Consider the following 13,419-nt stretch of genomic DNA (forward strand, 5'->3'; position numbering starts at 1 on the left):
GAGGACACAATGGAGTTGTCAACCGTGATGGCGAGATCATGGAACGGGCAGTCCTTCCCCGGGAGGAAGAGCAGCTCCGTCTTGCCGAGGTTCAGCTTGAGGTGGTGATCCGTCATCCACACTGATATGTCTGCCAGACATGCAGAGATGCGATTCGCCACCTGGTCATCAGAAGGGGGAAAGGAGAAGATTAATTGTGTGTCGTCTGCATAGCAATGATAGGAGAGACCATGTGAGGTTATGACAGAGCCAAGTGACTTGGTGTATAGCGAGAATAGGAGAGGGCCTAGAACAGAGCCCTGGGGGACACCAGCGGTGAGAGCGCGTGGCGAGGAGACAGATTCTCGCCACGCCACCTGGTAGGAGCGACCTGTCAGGTAGGACGCAATCCAAGCGTGGGCCGCGCCGGAGATGCCCAACTCGGAGAGGGTGGAGAGGAGGATCTGATGGTTCACAGTATCGAAGGCAGCCGATAGGTCTAGAAGGATGAGAGCAGAGGAGAGAGAGTTAGCTTTAGCAGTGCGGAGCGCCTCCGTGATACAGAGAAGAGCAGTCTCAGTTGAATGACTAGTCTTGAAACCTGACTGATTTGGATCAAGAAGGTCATTCTGAGAGAGATAGTGGGAGAGCTGGCCAAGGACGGCACGTTCAAGAGTTTTGGAGAGAAAAGAAAGAAGGGATACTGGTCTGTAGTTGTTGACATCGGAGGGATCGAGTGTAGGTTTTTTCAGAAGGGGTGCAACTCTCGCTCTCTTGAAGACGGAAGGGACGTAGCCAGCGGTCAGGGATGAGTTGATGAGCGAGGTGAGGTAAGGGAGAAGGTCCCCGGAAATGGTCTGGAGAAGAGAGGAGGGGATAGGGTCAAGCGGGCAGGTTGTTGGGCGGCCGGCCGTCACAAGAAGCGAGATTTCATCTGGAGAGAGAGGGGAGAAAGAGGTCAGAGCACAGGGTGTTGGAGTGGTGCTGGAGATGATGAATATGAAGTGGATTTTTTTTGTAAATGTCCCTTTAACCCTAATTTGCTCCAGGGGCATTGTACTACCACGGTATGGCTGACCCTGTAAAATAACACATTTCACTCCACCCATCTGGTGTATGTGGAAATCAAAACATATACACTACCGTTCAAAAGTTTCAGGTCACTTAGAAATGTCCTTGTTTTTGAAAGAAAAGCTATTTTTTGTCCATTAAAATAACAGCAAATTGATCAGAAATACCATGGAAACATTATTCATGTTGTAAATGACTATTGCAGCTTGAAACTACTGATTTTTTAATGGAACATCTACATAGGTGTACAGAGGACCATTATCAGCAACCACCACCTTTGTTCCAATGGCACGTTGTGTTAGCTAATCCATGTTTATCATTTTAAAAGGCTAATTGATCATTAGAAAACCATTTTGCAATTATGTTAGCACAGCTGAAAACTGTTGCCCTGATTAAAGAAGCAATAAAACTGTCCTACTTTAGAAGGCCGCAAACACTAGCCTCAGAGTTAGTTCGGTAGGGAGTGTTGCAACTGAGGACAGATGATTTTTACGCGCTCACCGGTCCCATTCTGTGTGGCCTACCACTTCGCCGTTGTTGCTCCAAGACAGTTTCACTTCACAATAACAGCACTTACAGTTGACCGGAGCAGCCCTAGCAGGGCAGAAATATGACGAACTGTTGGAAGGGTGGCAACCTATGATGGTGCCACGTTGAATGTCACTGAGCTCTTCAGTAAGGCCATTCTACTGCCAATGTTTGACTATGGAGATTGCATGGCTGTGTGCTCAATTTTATACACCTGTCAACAACGGGTGTGGCTAAAATATCCGAATCCACTAATTTGAAGGGCTGTCCACATACTTTTGTATATTTACTGTATATACTGTATATACTGTATATACTGTATATATAAATTCCCTTTCTAGCTGAAAAGCATTTCTGTGTCATCGCACCCACTTACATACACCCACATACATGCGGCCCACATAAGGCCCAAGGATTTTCCCAGCATGCTTATCACCATTAGCCACAGCAGGGGATAGGCCGAGGCCCAAACAGAGGCTGTGCCATGATAAACAGACTGGGATATTTCCACAGGATCATAGATAGGAGAGATTAAATAGGCCCTGTCTCTCGGGAGAAACTAGCTGGCTGGCTCCCCCTAGGTCACATACTTAGCACATCCCAGGGATTTACTCACTCACTTAGGCTATTTTGCCCTTTCATTATTACCATAGGAAAATAATTACTAGAATGGACATTACAATTATATGATTATTAAACCACTCTTTTGTGTGTTGTTTCTTTTATATTGTTTTAAAGCGTTATTGGTAGTGTGCAAAATAAGGTGTCACATTACTTTTTCTTGTAAATATCAAGACACGTTTCAGGTGAATGCATTCAGTTGTTAGCTGACTAGGTATCCCCCTCTCCCTTACAGTCACTATCGATTATATTACATTTGGGAATGGCTTTCTCCATGGTTAAGAAAAATGCTTTACAAACGAAACCCAAATCTAAACACCTACACCTAAGTACTGTATGTCTAGGTTAGAATGTGTTTTGAAGTGAAGCAGGCTGAGTAACAGCCTGAGAAGAGTGGAACCTACTCTAGGTGATTAATTCCTATCCCCAAGTGAATAGTACCATGCACAAGGCCTGTTCGCCACCAGACGAACAGATGCCAACAGAAGAGAACTCAAACGATGCCATGCTCGAGAGTCCCCTCATTGAAGTGAACTTCAAACCTCACCTGTAGTTCTCAGAGAGAACATTGATACACATCCAGCTAGTAGGAGGGAAAAAAGGGCAGAGAGAAGTAGTGAGAAAGAGAGGGAAATCAGATGCGCATCTTGCTTTATGTAAATGTAATTTTGGATGTGAAGTCGCTGCGTTCGTGGGCAAAAATAATGCAATTCACTCTGTTCATTAAGGAGCACTGAAGGAGATTCTATTAATCTGTTCATTAGGCCACATCAAAAATGGAGCTACTTATTAAAATCAGATCCAGCTGTGTACCCTCGTTAGGCCGCGATACCCACCACGCTTAACAATGCTTGTGGCACTCGACCAAAAACAGCCCAAAAAAAGGATGAAGGAAAAAATAAAAAATAACACGCTTTGACACATTTGCCAGTTTTGACTCCAGACTATTATCAACATTATCAGTGACCTCTTCTTAGCAGGGGAAGATGAATACATATTACTGTTGGGTTCTCCAAAAACACCATTCCCAATGAATTTACATTCCCGAAAAATGGGGGAAATGTTATTTTCTTAATCACTGTATTTTATTTTCTCTAAACCCTTAAGTCCTCTCTCTCTCTATCTCACTCCCCCTCTTATTCTTTCTCTATCTCACTCCCCCTCTTATTCTCTCTCTATCTCACTCCCCCTCTTATTCTTTCTCTATCTCACTCCCCCTCTTATTCTTTCTCTATCTCACTCCCCCTCTTATTCTTTCTCTATTTCACTCCCCCTTTTATTCTTTCTCTATCTCACTCCCCCTCTTATTCTTTCTCTATCTCACTCCCCCTCTTATTCTTTCTCTATTTCACTCCCCCTTTTATTCTTTCTCTATCTCACTCCCCCTCTTATTCTTTCTCTATCTCACTCCCCTTTTATTCTCTCTCTATCTCACTCCCCCTCTTATTCTTTCTCTATCTCACTCCCCCTTTTATTCTTTCTCTATCTCACTCCCCCTCTTATTCTTTCTCTATCTCACTCCCCCTTTTATTCTCTCTCTATCTCACTCCCCCTCTTATTCTTTGTCTATCTCACTCCCCCTTTTATTCTTTCTCTATCTCACTCCCCCTTTTATTCTCTCTCTATCTCACTCCCCCTCTTATTCTTTCTCTATCTCACTCCCCCTTTTATTCTTTCTCTATCTCACTCCCCCTCTTATTCTCTCTCTATCTCACTCCCCCTCTTATTCTTTCTCTATCTCACTCCCCCTATTATTCTCTCTCTCTCTCTCTCTCTGTGTGTGAAGTAGAAAACATTAATCTGCGCTTGTGGTTTTGAACAAAAGCTATGGGCAAAGCGATTGATCTGGACATTGATGTCCTCACCTCAATGGTCATGAAGGTGTTAAATTGGTTTCTGGGAGAATATGTACTGAGAGAAGTTCCTTTTTGAAAATAAGAAAAAAGCAGTGATGATATTAAAGTATAGAGAAAGAACACCTTGAAAATAGCCTTAAATGTCTGTTTGAACATAGTTTGGGCCTATCAGAGGTATAATACTCTTCTTAAGGGGGCTATTCAACCACTATCAATGCCAAACCCAAAGCGAACATGCTAAAGCCTTTGTCATGACTGTTTCATGATTTCAAGGATAGATCACTTATTGCTTGGCGGGTTCAAGTCAAACCATAGAAAGCGATAGGTAGTTTAAGGCCTAAATGAAATCAGATCAAGTGTTTACCGGCGATAGCAGACACCCGCATAGCGGATGTTTTGGCGGTGTCAGAGGTGCAACTGCATTGGAGCCATTAAATCGGTGAGCAGCTGCTCTTGTGATCATTGTCATGAAGCCACACCCACCTCACTTGCGTTTAGAAGTTCAGAGTGAGAAAGTGTAGGCTATATAGAAATAATGGTGCTCAAATTGAAAAAATTGTTCACAATGAAACCGGTATTTAAATATACTACTTTGAGTAATAGTGGTCAGTTGTTTAGTATTGATGATGTAATTGTGATGTCTGTTTTCTGCAGTGGAATGAAGCTTGATTCTACTAACGTAAAATTACTAGATAACGCCAAGAAGTCTCAATTGTAAGGGTTTGGTCATCAGGAAAGGTTGGAATCTTTTTAATGAAGTAGTACATTGATCGTGGTTAGCAACTGACTGCCTATCGTCCATGTTATCCACAGTTTCCATGACTACTTGGTATGATAATTATTAACCAGACAGTTGTATTGCTCCCATATAGTTCAACAAACTATAGGCCTAACATCAATTGAAACTTTATTAGACCATTTACTCAATAAACCTCATTGTCTAAGATCACATTCTGTTCTGTTGGCTTGGCTTTGGCTGCATACTTTTTTTTATTTACAACACGTATATTCCTGTTCACAAGCAATCATACTGTGAACAGAATACATAAAAGGCAGAGATAGTCGAACAATCCCCTCCCTTTTGTCAGACCACCAAGTATCTCAGTGGACAGACAGATGGATTTGTGAAATCCAGGGCCTGTCGTGTTCAACCATGTGACAGTGTAAAGGAAAATCTTGTCAGGAAAACAGCCAGTGTCACTGGCACTTAAAGGGTCGGCAATCTCTCTCCCCGCCTCACTGTGCTCGTCCTGTCTCGGTTGCTGTGCGGGTGTCTCCTGCTCCCACCTCATGTTCCCCTCATCTCCCCTTGTCCCCTTTTGATGACCCAGCTCTGTCGGGAGTGATGCTGCCAGGCAGGCAGCGTGAGGACGGCTCCCTTTGATGAGGACCCCGACGCTCGCCGGGGCCCTTGACAGGCCTGCTTTGAAGAGCGAGGTCTCGCTGCACATCCCACTCCACCACCTCTCTCTTAGACTCTCTCGCTCCATCTATCTCTCTCTCGTTCAATCTCACTCTCTCTCTGAGAGGGTATTTTACTACTAATGCTGAGGCTTTGAGACGAAGACAGGGATGGGGGGAGTGTGGGGGGGTTAAAGTACAGTAAGGAGGACACTCGTTCACCATCGCCTCCCTCACGCCCTCCCTCGCTTTCTGATGGTTTTAATGATGGCATTTGAATTTTGCTCTCACATGTCGCCTCTGGTCACCCACCCCACAGAAAGGAAGGATGAGAGAAAAAAAAGAGGAAAGAAAGGGAGTTCACCCAACTTTCAGAAGTTGTGGTAATGGTCACAGCGGCTTTGTTGTATTTCATTTTGATAAAAAGAGGAATGAGACAAATCATGTCAGCGTTCCTGGGTTTGAGACACAGACAGACCCGGTTTGAGTCTCGACTATGAAGTTCCATGACCCGGCACCACCAAGCGAACGCTCAGTGATACTGCCATTGTTATGACTAGGTGGAGAATAAAACAACCCCTATGCAGTCAAAACAATCAACGCCAAAAACAGTTGTGCTGAAACTACCACACTGTCATTCAAAGTAATAAAGCATTTCACGTACAGTAGACATCTGTTAGCTCAGTGATATCACAGCGCTTCGATTGAAACAAATGGCCTCTTTTACAAAGTTACAATAAATAATATAATAATACTCGTAGGAAAGGTTTTCATCTTTAGCTCAATCTGTACGATATGATTAGAAAGGTTAAAAATGATATATAAAATATCACAGCACTATTGAAAAATATATGGCACATGGAAACCAAACTAGGGTGGTCTATGGTGATAGCTGGGATGGGCTGAGAGCGGCTGAGGGTTGGGATTAAAGAGATTATGTTTGGTAATGTATTATTGTTATGTGACTGCTTTATATACATAAAAGTACCAGGTATGTCAAATGTGTATGTAAAATGCATATGTAAAATGTACATACACTACCGGTCAAACGTTTTAGAACACCTACTCATTCAAGGGTCAAAATGTTTACTATTTTCTACATTGTAGAAAATAGTGAAGACTACAACACTATGAACTAATACTGTACATAGGGAATCATGTAGCAACCAAAAAAGTGTTCAACAAATAGCCACCCTCTGCCTTGATGAAGCTTTGCACACTCTTGGCATTCTTTCAATCAGTTTCACCTGGAATGCATTTTCCAACAGTCTTGAAGGAGTTCCCACATATGCTGAGCACTTGTTGGCTGCTTTTTCTTCATTCTGCGGTCCGACTCATCCCAAACCATCTCAATTTGGTTGAGGTCGAGGGATTGTGGAGGCCAGGTCATCTGATGCAGCACTCCATCACTCTCCTTAGTAAAATAGCCCTTACACAGTCTGGAGGTGTTTGGGTCATTGTCCTATTGGAAAACAAATTATAGGCCCACTAAGCCCAGACCAGATGGGATGGCGTATCGCTGCAGAATGCTGTGGTAGCCATGCTGGTTAAGTGTGCCTTGAATTCTAAAGACAGTGTCACCAGCAAAGCACCCCCACACCATCACACCTCCTCCTCCATGCTTTACGATTGGAAATACACATGCAGAGATCATCCGTTCACCCACACTGTGTCTCACAAAGACACGGCATTTGGAACCAAAAATCTCCAATTTGGAGGACAAACTTCCACCAGTCTAATGTCCATTGCTTGTGTTTCTTGGTCCAACCAAGTCACTTCTTATTATTGGTGTCCTTTAGTAGTGGTTTCTTTGCAGCAATTCGACCATGAAGTCCTGATTCACACAGTCTCTTCTGAACAGCTGATGCTAAGATGTGTCTGTTACTTGAACTCTGTGAAGCATTTATTTGGGCTGCAATATCTGAGGCTGGTAACTCTAATGAACTCATCCTCTGCAGCAGAGGTAACTCTGGGTCTTCCAATCCTGTGGTGCTCCTCATGAGAGCCAGTTGCAGCATAGCGCTTGATGGTTTTTGCAACTGCACTTGAAGAAACTTTCAAAGTTCTTCAAAATTTCCATATTGACTAACCTTCATGTCTTAAAGTAATGATGGAGTGTTGTTTGTCTTTGCTTATTTGAGCTGTTCTTGCCATAATATGGACTTGGTCTTTTACCAAATAGGGCTATCTTCTTTACATTGTCACAACACAACTGATTGGTTCAAACATTAAGAAGGAAAGAAATTCCACAAATTAACTTTGAACAAGGCACACCTGTTAATTGAACTGCATTCCAGATGACTACCTCATGAAGCTGGTTGAGAGAATGCCAAGAGTGTGCAAAGTTGTCATCAAGGCAAAGGGTGGCTATTTGAATAATCTCAAATCTAAAATATATTTTAATTTGTTTAACCCTTTTGTGGTTAATACATGATTCCATATGTGTTATTTCATAGTGTTGATGTCTTCACTATTATTCTACAATGTAGAAAATAATAAAAATAAAGACAACTTCTTGAATGAGTAAGTGTTCTAAAACTTTTGACTGGTAGTGTATATGTAGCACAAAATCTGTAGAAAAACAAAAAGATATTTGTCCTCCGAAGAGGGGTTAATAAAAAAAATATATAACAAAGTAAAAGTTCCAGTATGGATAATAGCATTCCTTTCTCCGTCAGTTGTACCATACCTGTTAGTGAGGTAGTTTACACCATCGATTTACACATTCTTCTCTAATTCTCATTGACGTTTTCGAGTGCAGCGTCACAGATTGTTACTGTCAACCCAAGGATTTTCTCAGACTCAGGCAAAGCACATTTCACCAGAACAACACATACCGAAGAATTTCGCGAAGCCACATCATTCCGCAAGTCAGATAAATAGTATCGAATGTGACACTTTTTTTGTCGGGGGAAAAAAGGAGGGGTTGAGAGAGGTTCTCCCTGTCTTTTTCCTCATTCTTTCTCTTCTGAATGTGGCCTTTCTATGTGTGTGGCTACAGTGTGTAATGATTAACATAGTGAGACCTGGGAAGTTGCAGGAGTTCACAATGGATGGTTGTTGCAGTGTATCAGACTCCCCTTTGGCGTGCGTCAGCCACCGGAATGGGAGTCACGGCCGCAGTGTTGCTAGAAACTCACTACTTAATCACTGGGAATGGAGAAATCCCTCAGCCACTGGTAGTCCAGGGCAAACAGCTAACCAGTAATGCTGTCAAACAGGGACGTTCCTGGGCTTTTTGAGAGAGCGTGGTGTTGCTAAGTTCACATGAGAAAGTAGTGGTGTGGTTGTGTTCAGACGGGGAAGGGGGAGGCTATGTGAAACTACAGTATCGTGTGAAGTTGTCTTCCTCCACCTGTGGAATAGTAATCAATACGAGTCAATCTACCCCAAGATGTGTCTACTTGTCAAACCATAAAAGTGGTAAAGCTTCACCCAAAAACTTTTCACCAAGAGAATAATGCAGCATCGTAAATCTTTAACCTTTTTTTATTCATCGTTATGTATCCTTTTTATTCAGAGGGGAAACATATGTAGCATGACACATTAGGATAGCATGAGCTGTGCACATACATTAGCATTAGCATCAACAACTGACCTCATCTTCTATTTCTCTACCTTTTTGTCACAATCAGGTGGATGACCAAATGAAGCTCCTCCAGAACTGTTGGAGCGAGCTCCTCATCCTCGACCACATCTTCCGTCAGGTGATGCACGCCAAGGAAGGCTCCATCCTATTGGTCACCGGCCAGCAGGTAAGTCACCTGACTCCCCCAATTCCACCAACCCCTTCCTGCCCCACACGCCCCTCCCCTTCTCTCCACACCCTCCCCATAGACCTCATCAGCCACTCAGCACGAGCACATCAACACCCTTTAAAGCACTATCGACCAAGCCGGCCCCCGCGCAGTCACCGCTCCATTAAAAATAGATTACGCTTATAGGTATAAGCTAATGTGACCAGAATAATCAATTAAACATTTTCAATTTATTTATTTTTTATTATTTTGCATCAAGCAAAGACTCCAAACAGCGAATAAATAAAGCGCTTGGTTAAGCATGCCGGTAGAGTCATAGCTGTAGAAAAAAAAGCCTATGATGATTTACCTTTGCGGGGCCCCCGAGGAGCCGGCAAGGGCCGATGCCTGAGGCTCCTGACGAGGCTCTCAACACAGAGTGGACCTGTGATTCCTCAGTCTTTTTCTCCACTGACAGAGAGAGAGCGAGAGACAGAGAGAGGGAGATAAAGAGAGAGGGAAAGAGGAATGAAATTGCTCGTTATGAATATGGCTCTGAACGCCCGGCACGCCTGTCAGCAAGACGAGCACGCTTAATTATTGATGGGGCGGTGTTTCCAAAACGTTGCTCTTCAACAAAATGTTCTCCAACAATAGATGGGGGCATTACTATTGAGGCGAAGCAAGGAGGGTCTGAGTGGAGTTAGGGAGTGTTGTTTTTACCTTTGTTTACAGTTACAGACGTACTGTAGATGAGCTTTACTGACGTGATTTGGAAAAGAAGATGTTGTGAGAGGAGGGACACGAGTGGTTCTCCGAATGAACTCCAATAATTAGTGGTCAGAAAGTTGAAGTTGTTGTGTGTGAGTTCATGTAGGGAGAGAGACAGAGAGAAACAGAGAAACAGAAAGAGAAAAAGCGCAAGAGAGGGGGAGTTTTCATATCACTGCTATTTTATCAGACCACATATACCCACACATACACCAACCCATACACAGACACACACAGAGTGCCCTGAGTCACTGCCCCCCCCTCCCACGTCCAGTGCAGAGTGCCGAGCGTTGGCTCGTACTCCCAGCAGTGTCTTTGCTGCTCTGTGTTTGATTAGTGAAGGTTGGCTGTGAGCAGGGCTGAGCCAGGGAAGAAGGAGGAGGAGGAGGAGGGGGGGGGGAAGAGTCAGGGGAGGTGAGGACCAGGTCTCGTTTGCATATTTTGGTTAATGAACAGCTGGTGTTGGGGGGCCGGTGTGGGAGACAGGAGGGGAGTTCCTCTCAAACCGTTCATTATCTCCTATTATTCTCCTTGAAGCCAGAGGTGACAGCAGCAATGCTTTAAAGCCAGGGCCCACCACCACAACCACCATCACTACCAGCAACACCTCCACCAAAAACACATGGATAAGGTTACTATGGCAGAACTCAACAGCCTCTTGCGATATCTCTCAGATAACGCAACAGAGATGGGGTTGGGTTGATCACGGGTTGGCGTTACTGCAAAAATATTTTGAGGATCTTTGGGAGGGCAATTGGGTCTGTTTGGGCGTGCCGACCACTTCCACGCTGTTACCTCGTTGCGTGAGCATTTGTGTCTTGGCTGTTTTGCCAGCCGTCGTCGGAATGATCCAAGTGCACCATGGGGGATTAAAGGAGAAACGCGAGCAACACATGACACCCCGGGAGGACAGGCTTCAGAACATGCTACTGTCCCTTCCTTCCGATTTCCCCCTCCCTTCCTCCCCTCTTCTACCTCCGTTCCTCCCCTCTTCCCCCTTTGAATACAGATCCCTCACCGCCCTCCACTCTCCTATCTGTCAGCTGGTAGCCTTAGTCACAGTACACCGACCTTCGGAGGAATCTGATGTAGCAACAGATACAATATATAATCACACAACATTCACGTCTAATTTATACAGCTCTTTGGCCTGTCTTGTACTGACCTGAACTGTCCTTGGCTCAAACACAAGACATGACTGCCGGTGTCATGTGAAAACACAGGGTTTTGGCTGTATGGCAGTTCAGTAGAGTATGAATGTACAAGCAAGGTCTCGCAAGATAAGTCTTTGATATTACTTGATATCAATGGCACTTGCACGTGAAAGGCAAATGTTAAAGCATTGCTAAAAAATATTCTCTGAACTCATGTATTCGGCAGGTTTACACTACTTTTCAGTGGCATTGTCTTTTTAAACTAACTCGTCTTCTTTGAGCCATAGTATTATTAGGAGAATGTGGTCATTTAGCAGACACTTTAATCCAACTTTCTGTGCAATTTAACTTTAGACATTTGTGTTATTATATGACCCAACTTCCTGTGCTATATGAGTCACCCAACCATATTAGCCGTCTTTACCCATTTTTATGCTCGTTTGTCATTTGGCAAACCATGCTAATTTTGTTTGCCTTTGTTTGATGTATTAATGACAGGTTGACCTATGAATCTTTATAATATGCAGACATAGAGATGATAGATAAGTGTATTGTTTTTTTTACTTTAAGGCTAGGAAACCATAACCCAATGCCATCAAGAGCCCAATCCTTCATTGAAGTTATTTCATGCACAGTTGATTTTATGTAAATGAATTGACACTTTAGGGGGGGGCGTTGACATTTCACTGACTCTTAATTTTCACCACCTCAAAAAAGTACAGAGTGAGAGAAGGGGAGAGAAGGGAGAGGGAGAGAAGAGAGAGGGAGAGAAGAGAGGGAGGGAGAGAGAGATATAGAGAAAAGGAGAGATGGAGAGGCGATGAGAAGTAGGGAATAAAAGCTGCCGCACATCTCGGAATCCTCCCAGCCCAATGCTTAAAAAAATTCTACTCATCATTATTTACACAATAAATAAATTCCGATCTGGGCCGTTTTAATTGCAAATGCAGCTCGCGGGGACCCCTCCCCGAGCCTAGGAGGCAGCCGCCTACCTTCCTCGAGAAACCCTGGCTCAGTCAATTATGGTAATGAATTGTCAATAAATATAAAAATTTAATATGGCCTGCTTACTGTGAGTGGCAGCTATGGACTTGCCTCCCAGACAAATTTGCTGCTGCTGCAGATATTAAGTGCACCTGAAAGTGCTCGCGGTGGGCCAATGGGGCCAGTGCCGGGGCCAGAGCATGAGGAGGGGTGGGGGGGTCCTGGGGGATATCCGGGGGGGCCCACACGCTCTCACCCCTCTCGGCCCCCGCCTCCAAACCCTGCGTCCAGACGCAGAGGAGGGGAGAGGAGGGGGAAGGCGAGAGGGAGGAGAGAGGGGGTTGTCCCCCCCTTGTTTATCGGCGGGTGATTATGATTCAGCAGTCAGCCCCGGCCCTTCGGCCCTCTCCATCCCTCTCTTTCTCACTCCTCTTTCCCTCGCTCCCTGTATCCTCTCCCTGCTGTGCTGGCAATCTACAGTGTGCTGGGCTACAGTGCGGGGGAGAGTGAGAGTGAGAGAGTGAGAGAGAGAGAGAGAGAGAGAAATATATATATATATATATAAATATATATATTTTCAGGTTCAGTGAGAGCGATAAGCCTCCATAAGAGAGGGAGAGAAACTCTCCTGATAGCCAGCCTACTGTATGCTGATGGGGAGGATGCATCGAGCTGTTGTTGTTAGACACATAGCGCCCTGTATTGTTATAAGGCATACACTGTATTCTTCCTAATTTCTATGGATACACAGTTATAGGGGTCTACCTGCGTGTTTATTTTATTGTTTGTCTTATTGTGTAAGAACGGTAAGCTAACTGCACCCATATTGAGATGGGATCTTACACTGTCAGATTGACCAAAGGGAAATTTCATACACATATACTGTATAAGGCATACTGTTGTATAGATAGGCATCACTTAAGGTGCCAGTGATCTACAAAATGGTTTTACTTTCAAAAACCGGTCAAGGTATTTCCATGTTTTATTTAACCTTTATGTTGACAGGGAGCCAATTTTATTTAACTTGATTTTGAAGAGCAAAACGTGCCGCTTTGCTCCGGGCCAGCTGCAGCCTAACTAGGTCCTTCTTTGCAGCACTTGACCATATGACTGGACAGTAATCAAGATAAGAAAAAAACTAGAGCCTGCACATCTTACGTCGTGTGGTGTCAAAAAAGCAGAGCATCTCTTCATCACGGACAGACCTCTCCAAATCTTTACAACCATTGAATCTATATGTTTTTACCATGACAGTTTACAATCTAATGTAACACCAAGTAATTTAGTCTCCTCAACTTGCTCAACAGCCACGGCATT

General features: G+C 44.0%; 1 protein-coding gene across 2 annotated transcripts in view; it reads left to right on the forward strand.

The window, feature by feature from the left end:
- Window positions 1–13,419, forward strand: part of LOC135512522 (nuclear receptor subfamily 5 group A member 2) — a 101,038-nt gene that overhangs the window by 41,011 nt on the left and 46,608 nt on the right. For both annotated transcript variants that reach the window (XM_064934630.1, XM_064934631.1), the window contains one exon: window positions 9,092–9,211. In XM_064934630.1, the coding sequence (XP_064790702.1) occupies window positions 9,092–9,211 (120 nt within the window). The remainder of the gene's footprint in view (window positions 1–9,091; window positions 9,212–13,419) is intronic.

This window comes from Oncorhynchus masou, chromosome 24, assembly GCF_036934945.1.
Source record: "Oncorhynchus masou masou isolate Uvic2021 chromosome 24, UVic_Omas_1.1, whole genome shotgun sequence".
Lineage (NCBI taxonomy): Eukaryota > Metazoa > Chordata > Actinopteri > Salmoniformes > Salmonidae > Oncorhynchus > Oncorhynchus masou.